General features: G+C 55.2%; 1 protein-coding gene and 1 long non-coding RNA gene across 2 annotated transcripts; one reads left to right on the forward strand and one right to left on the reverse strand.

Annotated features, from left to right (window-relative positions):
- Positions 1-5035: 5035 nt before the first annotated feature.
- On the reverse strand, positions 5036-8631 carry ZNF787 (zinc finger protein 787). Its single transcript, XM_072615793.1, has 3 exons — positions 8505-8631; positions 7830-7924; positions 5036-6759 (listed from the first exon to the last, which is right to left on the reverse strand). Exons 2-3 carry the CDS (start codon positions 7906-7908, stop codon positions 5612-5614), a joined length of 1227 nt encoding a protein of 408 aa, XP_072471894.1. The 5' UTR covers positions 7909-7924; positions 8505-8631; the 3' UTR covers positions 5036-5611.
- Positions 8632-9081: 450 nt separating this feature from the next.
- On the forward strand, positions 9082-17933 carry LOC140508132 (uncharacterized). Its single transcript, XR_011968315.1, has 2 exons — positions 9082-10785; positions 15303-17933. It is a non-coding gene; the product is annotated as an uncharacterized lncRNA (long non-coding RNA).
- Positions 17934-17942: the final 9 nt, after the last annotated feature.

Genomic DNA, 17942 nt, shown 5'->3' on the forward strand with positions numbered 1-17942 from the left:
ACCCCCTGAGGTCCCACCAATAACCTGAGGCCTACAGTCAGTAGCAGCAGATTACAGAGGCAGACAAGTGTCCAAATGACCTGCTTGACCCAATGCAGCCATGTACTGCTCATCAGAGGTGACACCATAGTCCTGCAAGAGCCAGTGGAGCTGAGCGAGGGAGTAATTGATTGAGCCACTTTTTTCCACCAAGTGAATTTTGGAGGTGGGGGTGAGGGCTCTTTGGAGGGAGAAAGGACTTCTAGGAGCAAGGTCCAGGAGGGATCTCTTGACCCCGAGTCTTCTATTTGCATCTTCACATGGTACTCTAAATTTGAACCCACTCTTCCCAGAGTTTGTCCCACATGCCTGTGCACAGGACACAGGCAAGGGCTTAGGGGATTCTTTTTGTATTTCCTGACCTTGTTATACCTTCTCAGTCAATATCCCTTTATCCAAGATAAGTGAGGCCAACTGGCAAATCAACATTGGGAAGCACAGTCTTAAGATCCCTGGAAGGTTGACCCTCTAAATCCCAAGGAGTGGGACAGTCAGCTATCCTCTGTGGACAGAGACTGCCAGTACAAGTGGAGGCTTAGGGAGTGATATGCCAGCATGGAGGTTCAGCCTAACTCAAGGTTTGGAAGGGGAGAAGGAATACTGAGTTTGGGGAACAAGACCAGTTTGGCTAAAATACAGGGGATATGATGAGCTTTCAATGCCCAGTAGAAGGCTGTACTTGACCCTTGAGCTACAGGAGCAGGAGAGGGATGTGAGGAGACCTGCTCAGCAACAGTTCTGATGAGAAGGGGCTGCAAGGAGAGCCAATAACAAGGAAGCTATTGCAATCCTCCAGGGTGAGATGAGAAGTTGAACTATGGCTTTTAGGTAGAGAGATATAAGTGATAATACTAGGTCTTTCTTAGAGGGGTCTATGATGGGGAGGAGGTAGAGGGAAATTAATTCCTTGTTTAAAAAAAAAATCCAATAACAGTTTAGAAAGAGGGCTGCTTCTTCCTCAAAGTCTAGAACTAAGGAGAAGAAAATGGAGAGGGAGAGATGAGGTACTGAGATACACAAGACAGGAGAAGGAGTTCATAAGGAAGGGCCTTCATTTTCTCAGGTCACCTGAGAGGAAAGTCAAAGGGTGACTAGAGGTGGAAGGGTGGATGAAGCAGCCTCTCTGGAGAGTGGAATTCTCAATGAGGGAAAAGAGGACCCCTTGGGAGCAGCAAGGGCCCTAATGAGAAATAAGAACACAACTTGCCTTGGACCCATCAGGCATGATGGTGTGACTTCCTCTGCCAGAATTTCAGCAGCACATGCAAAGCAGCAGAAAGCTGGTGGTGGACTATGGAGAACGCAAGGGGGCAAGAGAATGGCAAGCAGAGGCCTGGAGTGGCAGGGTGGTTTAGGCTGAAGGCCAAGACTAGGAAGGTGTCCTGTCTGGGCAGACCATGCCAAGAGGTGCACAGACTTCCTCCATCTATGCTCAGAGGCCCAAGCAGTGTTCATGCAGCACCTCTACAAAGGCCCTCCTGGCTAAGTGCTCTGGAGAGCTTAGGCCCTGGCCCCACTCATCCCCTTGGTTTTGGACTCTGGGCCTACAGCAGGTACTGGGGCCTCATCAGGAACAGAAGAAAAGTGACTCACCTCCTTCATGATCTCCTTTCTACCTCCAATTCTCTCCTGCTTTTCTATAAACACTGCAGCAGTTGTGTTGGTTGGTGATTGTAAAACTGGCCATTTTAAAAAGGCAATTGTTTCCAGATAATCCTCCCCACTTGGTTTGAACAGGTCCATGCACTCAGGAGAGTGCCCTGAAGTGCTGTGAGGTTCACTGCCCAACTTTTGGCTAAGGTGGCAGGGGGAGGGATGCTTCTGAAAGGTGTAACTGGAAAAGTCTCCAGAGTGAGGAGATTTGGAACAAGCAGGGACCCACCAGACAAGGGTCTCGCCACCTTGGCTGCTCTTGCACCTGATGCCAAAAGCTGGATAGGCCATGATACAAGGGAGGAGGAAGTGATGACCAAAGCAGAGTCCACATGGCCTGCTTGGTCTCTAGTCTGTGAGACCATTCTTATTACCCCAAGTCCCATCCTGGAACACATGGAATCATGCAATGGCACCATCAGTCCTGCCAGTGACTTCCCTCACTGAGTAGAGAGCAGGAACAGAGCCAAGTAACCCGATGGGGGGAGACAGGTGACACTGAAGGTCCCTAAAGAATCTTCTCATGTCAAAGTTTTCTGGAGCTGGAGCCTCTCTGGGTCCCAATTGAATCACAGGATCTGCAAGCCCCCTTGCTCCAGGCACCAGCCTGTCAAGCTTTGCAATTAGGCTGACCGTGTGGTCTGCTCTCCCAAACTCGTCAGTTGTACTGACTAGCTCAGATCCTGGTAGGGGACTGAGGCAAGGAGGTTGAGAGGGCGCCCATGTGCCCAAACAAGTCCTTTTGTGAGAAACACAAAGGGACACACACACACACACACACACACACACACACACACCCATGAACAAATGGACAGATGCACAGAGACACAATACATCAGACTATCAGCTACACAGGACTCTTGAGGCCTACTCCAACCTCTCCATTTTAGAGGGGGCAGATCCAAGTTTATAGACTGCAGAGAGCCCCTTGCAAGGATCCCCTCCAACTTCCAATTGCTGCATCCCACATGCTACTCCCAGTATGTGATCCCATGCATCCGTGTTGTCAGCTAAGAATGAGACCTCAAAGCCCTCAGCTACTGAGCGAGAAACCCAGACACTCCATGTGTAACCCCAGACAAAACATACCAGCTCTCTGGGCCTTAATTTCCCCATGTATGAAATGCAGGAGGGAGAGAGGGAAGGATTACTAAAACCTAGGCTCCAATCTTCCCTAGCCAGGCCAGCCCCTAGGCCTCCTTCAGCACCATGGCCAGAGAAAAGCCAGATGGGCCTGTCAATCATGCAGAACGACTTAGCCCTGAAGACCTCTCCACTTTTGCTCCAGGACCACCCCCAATGAAATCCACTTTTCTTCAACATCCATTCTCAATCTCTCTCCAGGACAAGTGGAACAAATCCAGTCACTGCTCCTTTCGCAGAGTCGGGCTGTAAGCAAATGCTGCTGCTGGTACTGAGCAAGACCTCTCAGGAGGCAGGTTCAGAGAGCCCTACCATGTGACAGGAAGAAGTCTAGGCCTGGGGAGGCCAAGGTCCCCCTCCTCTCTCCCTGGTAGGGGCACAGGAGGGCAGCCAGGATGGCTCCAAAGCAGCCTCCACACCTGAGCACTGGTGGGAGAAACTGGGGAAACAAAGGCTGGGGATATCGGACATAATGGCTGGCGCTGCACTGCGGGGGCATCACCGTAAGGAAGAAACCACAAACAGGTGAGCTGCCCAGGTAGCATAGGCTTCCCTTCCAGTCACAAATAAGCTGGACTGGGGCCTTGTCCAAGGGAGTGTCAACCGGGTTTTCTTCCCCCTTGAATTTCTCCTCCTTACAACCAAACACCTCCAGCCCAGGAGAGGATGCTTCACAACGCTCTCCACCCAGGACTGGACCAGCAATAGCATCCTTTTGAGGAGTGAAACAATCGAGATAGGTCTTGACCAACATCACTTAAGATCCTCAAATTCCCCAGCCCAGGGCCAGGGGTCCTGGCCCCAAAGGAAGTCAGGAGCTGAGTGAATCTAAGGACAGAAATAATTCCAACAGGTTTAACCAGGCCACGGACCCAAGCCAGCTTCAGATGCTCTCCCTCTGCATGAACTCAACCACTTCTCAAAGGACTTGGCTTATCACAAGGCGTGGGGGCAGGCCTGAACGCTTCCTCCTTCACATCCTGGCCAGCACTAACCAGAGCACAGGAGCAGGGCCTTTTGGCATCTCTTCCTGAAGCCGGTCTGCAGCCCATCTCGACTGCCAGACCTTTCTCCACTGAATTGCTGCCTGACCATGACCATATTGTCATCATCTTAGAACCAGCCCAATACTTTAGGCAGTCAGGGCAGTTTGGAGTCTCGCTCTCCAGGGTTAACTAGCCCTCCCAGTTGGAATAAGCAAGCCACATGGGTCCTTTGCAACAATTTCAAGTTACACAAGGCCAAGCACAGATCCCTGGGACACACACTGGAGGTCCCTGGCCAACCCCACATAGAATGACTTACAGACTGCCACTGCTGCAGTGATTCCAAAGCCCAGCCATCTCTCCTCTTTTCCTCCAACACCGTGAAATTGCATCAAACATTTTGCTGAAACCCAGGTAAAAAAATAGCTCTGGAATGGCACCTTCCTCATCTTGCAGGCCCCTGGTAACAGGGCAAGGATGCTGGCCTTTCTGGTCATTTACTCACCGTTCCCTTACCAGGACACTTAACTGATCACATCCTGGTGCCAGCCTTGTCTCCTTAGGAAATGGAACCATTGTGACTCCTGGTCCATTCTCAAGTCTTGGCCACATCTGCCGATGAGGCACCTGAGGAGTATGTCATTCTTCATCAACTCAGGAAGCTAGGGATGTACCCCACTTCGGGATCAGCCGTTTCCTATCCCATCCAAAGAGCATTAACCACCCCACCCCAAGTAGCTACTTGGGATCCTTTGCTGTGATTTTGTCCTAGAGCAACTTGCAATCTGGAGCTCTGTTCTCTAGGGCTCTCTGACAGGTACAAACGCCGCTTGGGTCATCTCAGCCATCCCAACTGACCTGTCAGCAACTCTGGCTGGCCTGCCTTATTCCACCTTTCCTAGCTAGGCAATCACCTACTGCACTCTAAAACACACTGCAGGCCTAACTTCTTGGGTGCCTCGTTCCCCAAGGGTACGTCTACTTCCCAAAGGAGACGCCGGGAAGCAGGGTCAGAGCGCAGCAGCCAAACTGGGCCCAGACGTTGGCTCCACATTGCAGTGTGCCCACCTGTACCACGCAGGTATCCAAAGACCATGGTCCTAGACACCTCCTCCCATCCCTTCACCCTTCCCTTAAAAGGAGACTCCACTCCTAGGCCTTATTTGCTCCTGGCCTTGCCCTCTCCCCCCAAAATCAAGAACCACACAGGGAGGGACAATCCGATGGCTCCATTTATTGTTCCCAACTCCCCCTCCCCCAACCTTGCCTGGGGAGGGCAGATCAGCATGGCTGCCCCAGTGGAGGAAGGGGAGGGAATAGAAAAGGGAGAAGGGGAAAAAGGACTGAGAGGAGGGAGGGGATAAGAGAACTAAAATAAAATGCTAAATGAGAGAGAAAAGGGACTCCTTTACCTCTTTCCTCCCCACCTTGGCTCAGAGAGAAGGGGAGACATTTCTCCCCCTCCCTCGTGGTTCCCCAGGTAATGGGGGAAGGGGATCCTCTGTCTTGGTCTCTCTCTCTCTCACTGTGTCTATCTGTCTTTTGGGCCCAGGGGCGGGAATGGGGTGGAGGGAGGCCCAGCACCAGAGGATCTGCAGTGGCTCCATCCCTCATGCCCACAGGCCCCAACTCCCCTATCTCAGACTGTGGGGGAATGTGCCACTCTCTCCCCCTGCCCGCCACCCATCATTCACTATGTCTAACTCCTGCTGAGTGTCTCTTGGTCTGGCTCGATTGCGCTCTCTCTCTCTCCCAGCCCGAGGAGCCCCTCCCCCCGGGCCCCGCCGCCCCTACCGGGCCCGGCACTCACTACACCGGCCCTCATCCACGACCCCAGCAGCCACATAGTAGTTCTGCCCGCAGGCCTGGCACACCAGGGGTGCCCCCACAGCATGGGTCTTCTTGTGTCTCCGCAAGGCGGCCCCCTGGCCAAAGCCCTCCCCACACTCCACACAGATGTGGGCAGGTTCCTCCCCAGCTGTGGCCCCCTCCCCATCTTCTCCCTCCTTCTCCTCCTCCCCATCCCAGGTCCCCAGCCCATGCTGAGCACGCTGGTGGGCCAGGAGCTCTGAGCCCTGCGTGAAGCCCTTTCCACACTCCACACACACATAAGGCTTGAGAGTTGGGGCTCGCCGGGGCCGGGGCACCACCCCACCAGCCCCAACTTCCACCTTAATCACCCTCTCCCCCACTTCCCCCTCCCGAGCTCGGCCTGAAGCCAGCCCCCCACCATCCCCAGCAGCAGCCATGTCTCCGTCCTCCACCGTGGATCCCCCCATGGAGGCGGCAGCAGCGGCGGCGGCGGCGGCGGCGGCAGCAGCAGCAGCAGCAGCCACCTCAGCCTCCACCTCGGCCACCACGGCAGCTCTGGCTCTGCGGGCAGCCGCTTTGCCCTCAGCGGCCAGCTCAGGGTGCAGCCGCAGGTGGCGGGCCAGACTCTTGGCCTGGCTGAAGCCACGACCACAGCGGGGGCAGACAAAGGGCTTGAGACCGCTGTGGGAACGCCGGTGCTTGGCAAGGCTCTTGCTCTGAGTGAAACTGCGCCCGCACTCGGGGCAGGCGTACGGCTTCTCGCCTGTGTGGATGCGCTGATGCTGCATGAGGTTGGAGCTCCAGCTGAAGCGCTTGCCGCATTCGGAACAGGCGTAGGGCTTCTCGCCTGTGTGGATGCGCCGGTGCTGGACCAGGTGGGAACTCTGAGAAAAGGTCTTCCCACAGTCGGTGCAGGCATTGGGCCGCTCGCCCGTGTGTGTGCGCTGGTGGCGCGTCAGCTTCGACCAATGGCTGAAGCTCTTCCCGCACTCATTGCAGATGTAGGGGGCTGGCGGGCGCGGCCGGCCCCCAGGCCCAGACGGGGGGATGGGTGGTGGTGGTGGGGAAGGCTTGGGAGGGGGCCAGCTGGGCTCATCCTCATCATCATCCAGGAGGAGGATGTCCACTGGAGGGAGGAAGGAGGAAGGGAGGGAGGTGAGGAGGGGGCCTGGCCAAAGGTGTTTCTGCCTGAGCAGCCCCAGGAGGCCAAGCCCCCCCGCACTACAGAAGGGCTTGCCAAGGTCCCATCTGGCGAGCTCAGGGAGCCCTCAGAGACATCTCTGCTCAAGGTGGGGGACGGACCCTTCCCATGCCAGTCTTCTCTGCCTCACCTAACGCTCCCTGGGCAGGTTCTCAGACTCTCAAACAGGATGGGCAGTTTTCTAACAGCTTCTCCATTACAAGCCTTTCCCCCTTTCCCCATTGCCTGCTGGCTCTAATAACCCCGTTTACCAAGGGCCCAGAGCACAGGCCAGGCCACCTGGGGGGGGAGGGAGCCCCCAGGCAGAAGCAGCAGTGGCCTAGGCTGTTGGGGAGGGAATGAATGACCTTTCTTCTCACTGCTGGTCAAGCTGGGAAAACCTCAGTCACCAAGGGGGGGCTGCTGCTTCTCGGGAGCCCTGGGTCGTGGGGGGGCGGGGGGGGGGGGGGGGAGGAACGGAAGGAGGGGAAGGAAAGGAGAGGGAGGGAGGAGGAGGGGGAGGGAGGAGGAGGGGGAAGCAGGGGGAGGGAGGAGGAGGGGGAGGGAGGAGGGGGAAGCAGGGGGAGGGAGGAGGAGGGGGAGGGAGGAGGGGGAAGCAGGGGGAGGGGAAGCAGGGGGAGGGGGAAGGGGGAAGCAGGGGGAGGGGGGGAGCAGGGGGAGGGGGGAGCAGGGGAGGGGGAAGCAGGGGAGGGGGGAGCAGGGGAGGGGGGAGCAGGGGGAGGGGGGAGCAGGGGGAGGGGGGAGCAGGGGAGGGGGGAGCAGGGGAGGGGGGAGCAGGGGAGGGGGAAGCAGGGGAGGGGGGAGCAGGGGGAGGGGGGGAGCAGGGGAGGGGGGAGCAGGGGAGGGGGAAGCAGGGGAGGGGGAAGCAGGGGGAGGGGGGAGCAGGGGAGGGGGAAGCAGGGGGAGGGGACGCAGGGGGAGGGGCGCTGGGCCCGCAGGCCCCTCGCTCAGCCCGCCCGCCCCTCCCCCCAGGCCCAGCCTCCCCGGGCCCTCACCCGGGTGCTCGCGGCTGGCCATCTGCTGCTCCGACGAGTCCAGGGGCTCCGGGGACCAGTCTTCCTCCCGCAGCTCCATGCCTGGGGCCCAGATCCTGGGGGCGGGACGCAAGCCGAAGGCAATGAGTGGGGGGAGGGTCCGGAGCGGGGGAAACTGAGGCCACCCGCCCTGCGCAGGCGGGGGAGGGGGGGATGGGAGCGGGGTGACCTTGGCCCAGTCACTCCTCTCGGAGGGGGGGGCTGCGGTCCACCGGGTTCGGGCGGGGCCTGGAGGGAGAACTGAGGCTCGCCCCTCCCCCTCTTGGCCTCAACTTCCCCCCGGAGCCTCAGAGGCTGCTTCCGGTCTTGAGGCCAGGCCTGGCCAGAGGGGGGGAGGGGCAGGGTCACGTGTCACTCCTGCCCCTCCCCTCCCCCAACATCCGCAGGAGGCGAGAGCGCGCACCAGGAGGAGCCCGCTACCTGGGCGCGCGCCCCCGAGCGGGAACGTTACCCCCGCCCCTCCCCCCGCCCCGGGAGCGCGCGGGCGCGGCCCCGAAATGTCCTTCCCTTTCCCCGCGCATGCGCGTCCCCGAGTTGTTCCCCCTCCACCCCCGAGAAGGGGGGGGGGGCCTCCCGGCGGAACGCGCATGCGCGTCCCCAGGCGCTCCCCTTCTCATACCCCCCCCTCCCGCTCACCGGCGCGGTTCCTGTTCCTGTCCGTGTAGGTCGGTCTGGGGCTGGACTCCCGGGGCCGCCGCCGCTCCGTCCTCCTCCTCCGCCTCCTCCTCTTCCTCCTGCTCCTCGGGTTTCTTCCTCCTCTTCCTCCTCCTCCTCTTCTTCCCTGACGGCAGCGGCGGCGGCGGCTCCTCGGGGCCCGGGGTCAGGGGGACGGCCGGACAGACCGGAAGTGACCTTGACGTCACCTCCGTTCCCTCCCCGGGCCCCGCCTCCCCCGGCCCCGGGCTCGCGGGCTGCTCCAGGGCTCCGGGTCCGAGGCCGCCCGCTGAGCCGCGAGGTTTCGCAGGCGCGTCCGGGCCGCGGGCCGCCCGGGGCACAATCTCCGCTCCCCGGTGCCCGGGCGGTGTCCGCACCGGCCCCGCCCGGCGGCCGTTTCCGGGCCGCTCTAGGACTCTGAGTCCTCCCGCCCTCGCGCTCTGTGATCGGCGGTGGGGTGGGGGCGGAGCCGAGTCCGAAGGGGCGTGGCGTCGTCTCTCCTTTCTCCTCGCCCGGCCCCGCCTTCCCGGCGAGCTGACCTTCCCCCGCGGATACAAAGTATAAGCCGGGGGGCGGGGCCTGAGCCCAGCGGCTACTGAGTAGCTCCTGCCTGACGTCAGCGCCCCGCGCGGGGCGGGAGGCCCCGGGAGCGCGCGGGCTTGCGCCAGGCCCAAGGTCTGGAGGGAGGAGATGAGGGACTCGCCGAGTGGGAAGGGCTCGGGATGCCCCGCTGAGGGACGCCATGCCCGTGCTCCTAGCGCCGCGGGCAGGTCTCTGTCCCGGGAAAGGAGGGGGGACAGTGGGAAGATACTTCCAGCCTCCGACCTCTGGGGACCTCGTAGGTCAAATGAGGGCGTCCGATCCCGACCCTCAGTGCCCCTTTCAGCCCCCAGTCTAAGACCCTGTGACTTGAGGTCATTGCGGTGACAAGGAGAGGCCTGGCGTGGGTGGGGGCTGAGAGGAGAAGCCCTGGTCACCTCTTGGTTTGGAGGGAGGAGGAAGAGAGAAGAGACCCCACGGTTCTCGAGCTGGGGGGCGGGGCTTGGGGAAGCTGGTCTGGAGTGGGGCCCACAGGCAGGATGTCCCCAAAGGCTCAGTGCAGTTTGAAAAGACCCTGAGGTTATAAAGGGCTGGAGCTGAGGAGAGAGAGAATTGGGGGGCCTTGACATCACGGTCCCACTTAAGGCTCTGGGTGTTGATGAGAAGGGGCCTGCAAAGATCGCTCCCCATAGTGTGTCAGTGGATGCAATGGGCCCTCTGAGTCAGGAAGACAGAGCTGAGTTCCCATATGGCCTCAGATGCTTACCAGCCGGGTGACTGAGCAAAGTCACAACCTCTGTCTACCTCAGTTCCTTCATCTTTAACATGTGGATAATAATAGCACCAACCTCCCAAAGTTTGTGATCAATTAAAAAGTGAACTGCTAGAACTGCCCTTGACAGTGACCAAGGCAGATCGGAGCCAAGGGAGGGCCCAGCCATAGAAAGCAGGGGAAGACAGGGCCTTCCAGGAGGGGGTGGGTGACAGTAGCCAGCTCTTCGGAGAGGATCGAGAGGAAAAGCTGCACCTGAAGTGAGCAGCGTAGATGGAGCCTGGCTGCAGGCGGCCTCAGATAGGGCTGAGGCTCCTGGGGCACCATTCAGCTCACTGTTTCTTCACACCGGCTTTTGTTACTAGGTGTGGCTTTCCACTGAAATCACAGATCCAGTTTTGATCCCTCTCCCCTTCCACTCCAGAAATATCCCTTCCACTTTTCCCTCCCAAAAGGAGGGAAAAAACAATTCTGCAATTAGCCAAACCTGGCATTGTATCCAGGGCTCATGGTTCACTATCTCAGCAGAAAAGGGGAAGAGAGGAGCTATCTGGGCCACTTGGTTGGGTCCTGCCCCCCTTGGCATCAGGGCATCTCCAGGCTTAGCGGCTTCTCACTAACCTTCCTGCTCTGTTTCTAAGGGCACAGGACTCCTCCATTCCATTCAGAGGGCATATTCCCCAGTCAGTGGGCACCTGCCTTGCCAGCCTACACCTAAAGGACTACCACATAGACTACCAACAGTTGTTGGATACCCAGTGTCCCTAAAACCTGGCTCCAAGCCAAGAGGAAGCATTGAGGAGGATTGGGGGCGGGGCCAGACTAGAGGTCGGTCACTAGGTCTCTGTAAACTGCCACAAGCTTCTTGTGGAACTTCAGTGCTCTGGAACATTTTGGAAGAACTCAGGGAGAAGGGCCTGAGGAGGAGGAACCACTGAGCTGGGCACCAAGGTGGGCAGAGAGAAAAGAGATGTGCTTCCTGGGCTGGATCCTGGAGGGAGACAGGCCACATATTGTTCACTGAGCTGAGGATTCAAGGAAGGAAATCTAGGCCTGTGCTTTATGCTAAGGGGTGGGAAGGAGGAAGGAGGCTGGCAGGGACTCCAGTGGGGTGTGACACAATAGAGAGGAAGAGGCCACAGGCAGGCAGGAAGCTGGAGGCCTATGCTGGTGGGCCAGGAGGGGAGAGTGCCCAAAGCCAACCCCATTTGGGAGGGGTGAGTCCCAAGGAGGAGCTGATGCCCTCTGCCAGGAGGATGCCCACACAGTCTCTCCTTTAAGGCCCTCACTGGCCACTTCTTAGGTCTCATCTTGAGCCCCCTGCTTGGGCTGATCCCCTCCCACTTCTGTTCTCTCCTAGATTAGCCTCCTAGTTGATCCTGAGTCCCTCCCATCTCTCCTCCCCCAGCTGCTAAAGCAATGGCTGATGGACCATGGTACTGGAGAGTTAGAGGTGCCTTCAGCTAGGTGTTAAGACTGAGCCCGCTCACCCCAGATGCTGAGATGATTGGGAGGGGGAGGACAGTGTTCCTGCCCCACACATTGCTGTATCCGTTCTTGCTGTAGCTTCACAATAATTATCACTTTGTGAAAGCTAAACAGGAATTGTTTAAATGGAATTAGAGCACTAGTTACAGACTGTTCTACACATACCTACGGGTTCACACTGATAACATCAGACAAGAAACATGCAACCTCACTGAGCTACCCCTAGACCTTGAGGGGATGATATAGCAGCCTGACCCAAAGACCCAAAGCATGCTTGAAACACAGTAATGTGCCTTAAAAGCAAAGGCAGGAGCTGGCCATCTAATGGGGGAAACAACCCTCCCAATGAGGCGGTGCCAGGGAGGAGCACTTTGGCCCAGAAAGTCATATAGATGGTTAGCGGGGCCATCTGTAGTACAGTGACACAACCCATGCAGAAACAATGGCCAAGGTGGTTTGAACAAGATTCAAGCTACCAGAACTGGAGAGGTTTTCCAAAAAAAATCCCAGGAGAGTCAGTCACCAATCTGGAGAAGAGGGGCCTAGAACCTAAGATCATTCATCCTGGGAGGTAGATGGTGGGGGAGGAGGAAAATGATGGGAAGGGTGCTGGGGAGGAAGAAGGCTGTGGGAGGAGGGAGGCTTCTGGGGAGGAGGTAAGCTGTGGGAGAGGAGGGAGGCTGTGGGAGGAAGGAAGGTGTCTCCTATGTCTGAACCTCTTCCCTTCTGCCTTGTAAAGCCCTTGATTCTTTCTGAGGTTGTTGGTGGTGATTCCTCCATGATCTTTTCCATAGCCCTGCTGTCTTCATCTCACACTGCTGTGGCTGTGTCTATGATGTCTCCCAGTCCCTGGGAGCACTCACACAGGGCTGGGCCTCCTCTGCGACCTCCTGTGCTAGCATCACTTGTTTCCCACCCCCTGTCTCCAACTCCTGTTTTCTATAGAAAATAGGAAAATGTCATGGGCCCTAAGTCCCCTCTCATCTTCCCCACATTTCACAGTCCCTTGATGTCATGCCCAGCCCCTCCCCTTCCTTCCTCTACAGGTTGCCTTCTGGATTCTTACCCACCCCCAGCAAGAGATACCTCTCCACCCCAGACTGCTTTCTCCACTGGAAGTAACCTCTACCCCCTGGGACCTCTCCCTGGAATTGGCCTCCATTTTAAGGAGGAAGCTCAGGCCAACCATGTCTTCATCCCTCTCCAGGCCACCTTGCTACTCTCCTCGATACTCTCTGTCAGGCTAGATAACTTCATTCCTCTTCCCTTTCTCCTTTGGAAAGGAAACTCTATTGAAGGCAGAGAGTATCTTTCTATGGGCAAGTAGGTACACAGTGGATAGCGAGCTGAGCCTGCAGTGGGGAAGACTCATTAAAGCCAGCCTCAGATACATATTAGTTGTGAGACCCTGGGCAAGTCACTTAGCCCTGTTTGCCTCCGTTTCCTCATCTGTAAAGCGAGCAGGAGAAGGAAATAGCAAACCACTCCACTGCCAAGAAAACCCCAAATGGGATCAGGAAAAGTCAGACATGACTGAAACAACTGAATGTCAACTACAAAGCATCTTTTCGGTTGAAACTATTCCCAAGGCTTAGCATAGGGCATGGCATTTCATGGACTCTCAAAGAAGGCTTCCTGGCTTCTTTCCATGGTCCTTTCTTAACCACCAACCCTTCCATGAGTGCCCTCAATCCTGAGATCTGCTGTTTCCAACACACAGCTCTCTCCTCTTCAGCTTCTCCATTTCTCTCTTCCCCATTACTCTCAAACACACCCAAAATTCCCCCATCCATAAAAATCCCTTACCAGACCTTAGATAATAGAAGCTAATCAATGCATGGTGTCATCACCCTCTCCAATCCTTCAATCCAGTGGATTAAGTGGATCTTGGCTCCCTATTTCCTCCAGGAAGAATCAAACTTGAATTCTTCTCTTTACCTCAGAAAGCTCTTCCCAACTGGATTCCAGCCTGCTCTTCCAGTCTTATTTCTCCTCTCCCTTTACATTACAGTCCTTCCATCCTGGCACCCTTTTATCATCTTGCAACATATTATCACCCATTTCTGGGCTGTCCCCCATGTCTGAAATGCCCTCTCTGCCTCTCATGACCCTTTGTTTCCTTGAAAACTCCCCTCAAGCCCCACCTTCCACAAGATACCTTTTCTTAGGTCCAGGTGCTAGGCCCTGATCCTTCCCCCTGCCCCCACCAACATGTATTTATTTTCTATGGGACATACCTGTAACATCTCTACCAAAAGAACATAAGCTCCTTCAGGGCAGAGACTATTTCATAACTATCTTCAGAATTCCCTGAGCCCAGGACAAGATATGCACAAAGTGGTGAGAAGCAGGTGCATTCTTACTAAAATCGATCAATATATTGTCCCAATCCCACCCTCCCACTTCTTTATTTCTGATTAGTAGCTTCTGGGCCATCCTCAGCTCTTCTTTATTCAAGGGACACAATCAATATCTCCTTAAAAAACACACACGTAGATATTTTATTGAGCTTTTGTTTTCATATCATCTAGATTTACCCCTGTAACATTCCCCTTCCCAGGGAGCAATCCTATAAAAGAAAGGATGTTCTTCCTTAAAAAGAGAGAGAAAGAGAGAGAGAGTGAAAAGAATAAAAAACAATAAAACCTATTGACATATTGAAGAAAAGTCTGTTTTTATATGCAACATCCTGCAGAAAGGCTTCTCACTTCTTTGGAATGAGAGGAGGGCTCTTCTTATATCTCCCCTTCTTCATAATGCAGGTCAAGAGCACCACCATCTTCTGGGTTCTTCAAGTTCCCAACCTAAGAATCACCCTGGACACCTCACTCTCTCTCACCCCCCCAGATCCAATATGGTGCCAAGACCTGGCATTTCACCTCTGCAACATCTCTTGTCATTTCACTTGTATAAAATCCCTTGTCAATTCCACCTCTGCAACATCTCTTGTCATTTCACCTGTATAAAATCCCTTGTCAATTTCACCTCTGCAACATCTCTTGTCATTTCACCTCTGCAACATCTCTTGTCATTTCACCTGTATAAAATCCCTTGTCAATTTCATCTCTGCAATATCTCTTGTCATTTCACCTCTGCAACATCTCTTGTCATTTCACCTCTATAAAATCCCTTGTCAATTTCACCTCTGCAACATCTTTTGTTGATTTCACCTCTGCAACATCTCTTGTCAATTTCACCTCTGCAACATTTCTTGTCGATTCTCCTCTGCAACATTTCTCCAATGTTCTCCCCTTCCCTCCTCTGACATTGCCCCTACCCTAGTGCAGGCCCCCAATCCCCTTATGCCTGGTCTACTGCAATAGCTGCTGGGAGACTGGCCTGCCTCAAAGGCTCTCCCCTCCTCAATCCATCTTCCATTCAGTTGCTAAAGTGAGAATGCTTTCTCTTTCTCCATCCCACCCCCACTCAGTCAGATTCTTTAGGAATCTGACTCTTATCTCTCCCTCTCCACATTCAGTGTCTCCTCTCTCTGTCTCCTCCTCCCTCCCTCCTCCATCTTCCTTTTCTCTTTCTGTTCCCCCTCCTTTGTCTCTCATCTCCATCTTTCTCTCTTGTGTCTCATATGTCTCTCTCTTAAGAACTATTTGTTCATTAGCTCTTCTGATCAGTACAGTGATATAAGACAATTCCAAAAGACTCATGATGGAAAATGCTATCCACATCCAGAGAAAGAACTATGGAGTCTGCAGATCTAAGCATACTATTTTCTCTTTTTTTGCTGTTGTTTTTTCCTTCTCAGGGTTTTCCCCTTTTGTGCTCATTCTTCTTTCACAACATGACTAATGTGGAAATATGTTTAATATGATTGTACATATATAGCATGTATCAGATTGCATGCTGTCTTGGGGTGGGAGAATGGAAGGAGAGGGAATTTAGAACTCAAAATCTTACAAAAGTGAATGTTGATAATTAAAATAAATTAATAAACTAATTTTTAAAAAAGAAATATTTGTTCAAAGGTTAATAGAATGGAAGTTGAGAGGGGGCTGGATGCCCTGCTGGGCACTGACAGCATTCAATGAAAGGAGCCCCAGCACTGCTAAGCCTCCAGGGCAAAGAAAGGAAGATGGAGATGTGGAGAAATAGAAGCCTCAGGCTTGATACCAAGGAAGGACAGAGAATGGCTGGACTCTAAGGGAAGCCTGAGAGGACAACCTGAGTCAGACAACTGTGCTCCTAAAGTTAACTGTCACCACCCTACTCAAGATGCTGCCATAGCTATCTCTTGCCTCTGGAGCTAAGTACAAATACATTGATTTAGCTTTTAAAGATCCTCACAGTCCAGTTATGTTGTCCTACAGGGCATAATCACTTCCCCTCATGCCTTCTTCCTGCCAAATGGGCTTTATTCAGGAGGCAGCTGGGGCATGCAGTGGATAAGAGCCCTGAGAGGGAAGTGCTATGTTATCTCCTTTTACAGATGGAGAAACTGAGGAATGGAGGAGTCAAGTAACATGTCCAGGGTTACAGGCTAGTATCTGAGGTAAGATATGAACTTAGGTCTTTCTATTTCCAGGTCCGACGTCACTTAGCTGCCAAATAGGAAGGAGGCCCAGGTCCTGTTCTGAGTAGCTGGGGTGGGGGGAGGGGGGAGAAACATGTATTTCAAAGCAGAGGAGGCAGAGGAGTCCCAATGGCCATGAAGGTGGCTGGAGCAGCAGCGCTTGGGGCTGGGTCAGACATCCAAGAGACCAAGGTCATCAGCTGCATCCCAAGCCACAGCCAGGCATCCTGACTTTTGTCCGGCCACTTCTGGAGAAGACAGTGAGGCTGAGGATTCTGTGCAGCTCTGCCTCATTTCAAACCAATTTGGGGCAGGTCAAGAGGACAATGACAGAGCAGGAGAGAAAGGCTCCATTTGCAGACTGAGAAAGGCCTTCTTTAAGCCAAGAAAGAAAGACAAAGAGAAGGCCAGGGAGGGTGTTTGCATCAAGATGGATGGAGACAGAAAATCTGCAAGGGAGCTCCATGGGAACCTCACCTCTCCTAAATCCCTGACAATGGGCATTGCCTCTTGAAACCTTCAGTGACAGGGGGCTTACTCCCAACAAAGGAGTCCCATTTAGACAATGGACAGCTCTAACTGTCAAAAAGTGTTTCCTTCCATTGGGACCGAGGATAAGAGGAAAAGGGAGTTCGTTTAGTTCTGGGGCTCCTAAGGAGGTGGGAATGGATGGGGCCCAGAAGATAGGGGAAGGCTTGGCCACAGGGAATGGAAGACTAGTTCTCCCCTTGAACCTCAAGGAAAGATGAGAGGGCATGCAGCCACTGTCTAAGGTGAAAGGGGAGGTCCTGAGCTAGTCTCCCTCCTCTCTCACTTCAGTTATCTGAGAAAAACAAAGGACATCCACTGTCCCACCCACCCACTCACCCATCCCTCTGGAGTCCCAGGCTTCTGTGACTGATCTTTGCATGGCCAGTGTGCTCAGTGTGCTCATTGCCATCTGCCTGCCCTCTGGCACGCATCCCTTCCCCGGGCTAAGCCTGTTCTAAGTGGAGCAGGGATCCAACTCTCCCTCTTCTGCCCTGATGGATCCCTCCAGGTGCCAGCTGCCTGTGCCATCTCCACAGCCTGCCCCCTCTATACTGCCCATCATTTCAGTTTGCCCCAACCAGAAGGCCCTGGAGAGCTCCGCTACCAAGTGATGATGATCTGGGAGCCACCAAAGAAAGGAGCACCGAATGAGGCTGGTCCCCGCCCCCCTCCTACTCCTCTTTGGAACAGCCTGGCACATACTGGGTGTGTCAGCCTCCTCCTCACTTTCTCATATGGCAGGGGTCTGGGGCTAGCCAGCTATCTGACCCCTCCAAACTCCAGTATTTGACTCCTTCTCTGGGTCAGGCCCTCTCACCGCTCCCCAATCACGTGCTTGGACCTTCCTCCCCTGACGATCAGGGAAGACCCACTGGAGAAAAGAGAGATCTCCCTCCCAGCACCCCCAACACGACATAGGCTATGCCTACACTGACCGACTGGCTCCTATCTCCCCTCTCAGCACCTGGCCACTGGTTGTCCTTCCCTCCATTCCCGGCTTCCCTCAAGCCTCAGTTTAAATTCTGCCGTTCCTAGCCGCACTCCTGCCTCCTCTTCTCCCCAAGATGCCCTCCCCTTCCCCCGTCACGTGGTGTCCCGTAAAAATGGGGGCTCCCTGGCCTTTTCTGTTTGTTTTTCTCTGTATCCCCAGCACTCTGGGCACGACTGGTACACAACAGGCGCTAAATAAATGCCTGTAGCCCGAAGAACTGAAAAATCTAGTCCAACCTCTGCATTTGACAAAAGGGGAAACTGAGGCACAAACCGAAGAAGGGCCTGACCCCAGTCGTCGCTCGTCCCTCCGGTCAATTAGGCCAGGCCCACCAGCTCTCCCCCGGCACGGACCGGCGGGCGGGGCTCAGCTGAGGCCCAGAGTTCAGGCGCGGAGGTGGGAAAGGGGCCCGAGACCAAGCGGGCGGGGCCTTGAAGCCACAGTCAGTAAGTGCGCCCCGGTCCCTGCCCCCCAGCCCCGGGCAAGATGGGGGTCACATCGTGAACAGGGTCGCGAGGCCGGCGGGAGTCCCCGCCCCTCCCCTTCGGTCTTCTTCGACGCCCCACCTCCCGA

This window comes from Notamacropus eugenii, chromosome 5 (assembly GCF_028372415.1).
Source record: "Notamacropus eugenii isolate mMacEug1 chromosome 5, mMacEug1.pri_v2, whole genome shotgun sequence".
Taxonomy (NCBI): Eukaryota; Metazoa; Chordata; class Mammalia; order Diprotodontia; family Macropodidae; genus Notamacropus; species Notamacropus eugenii.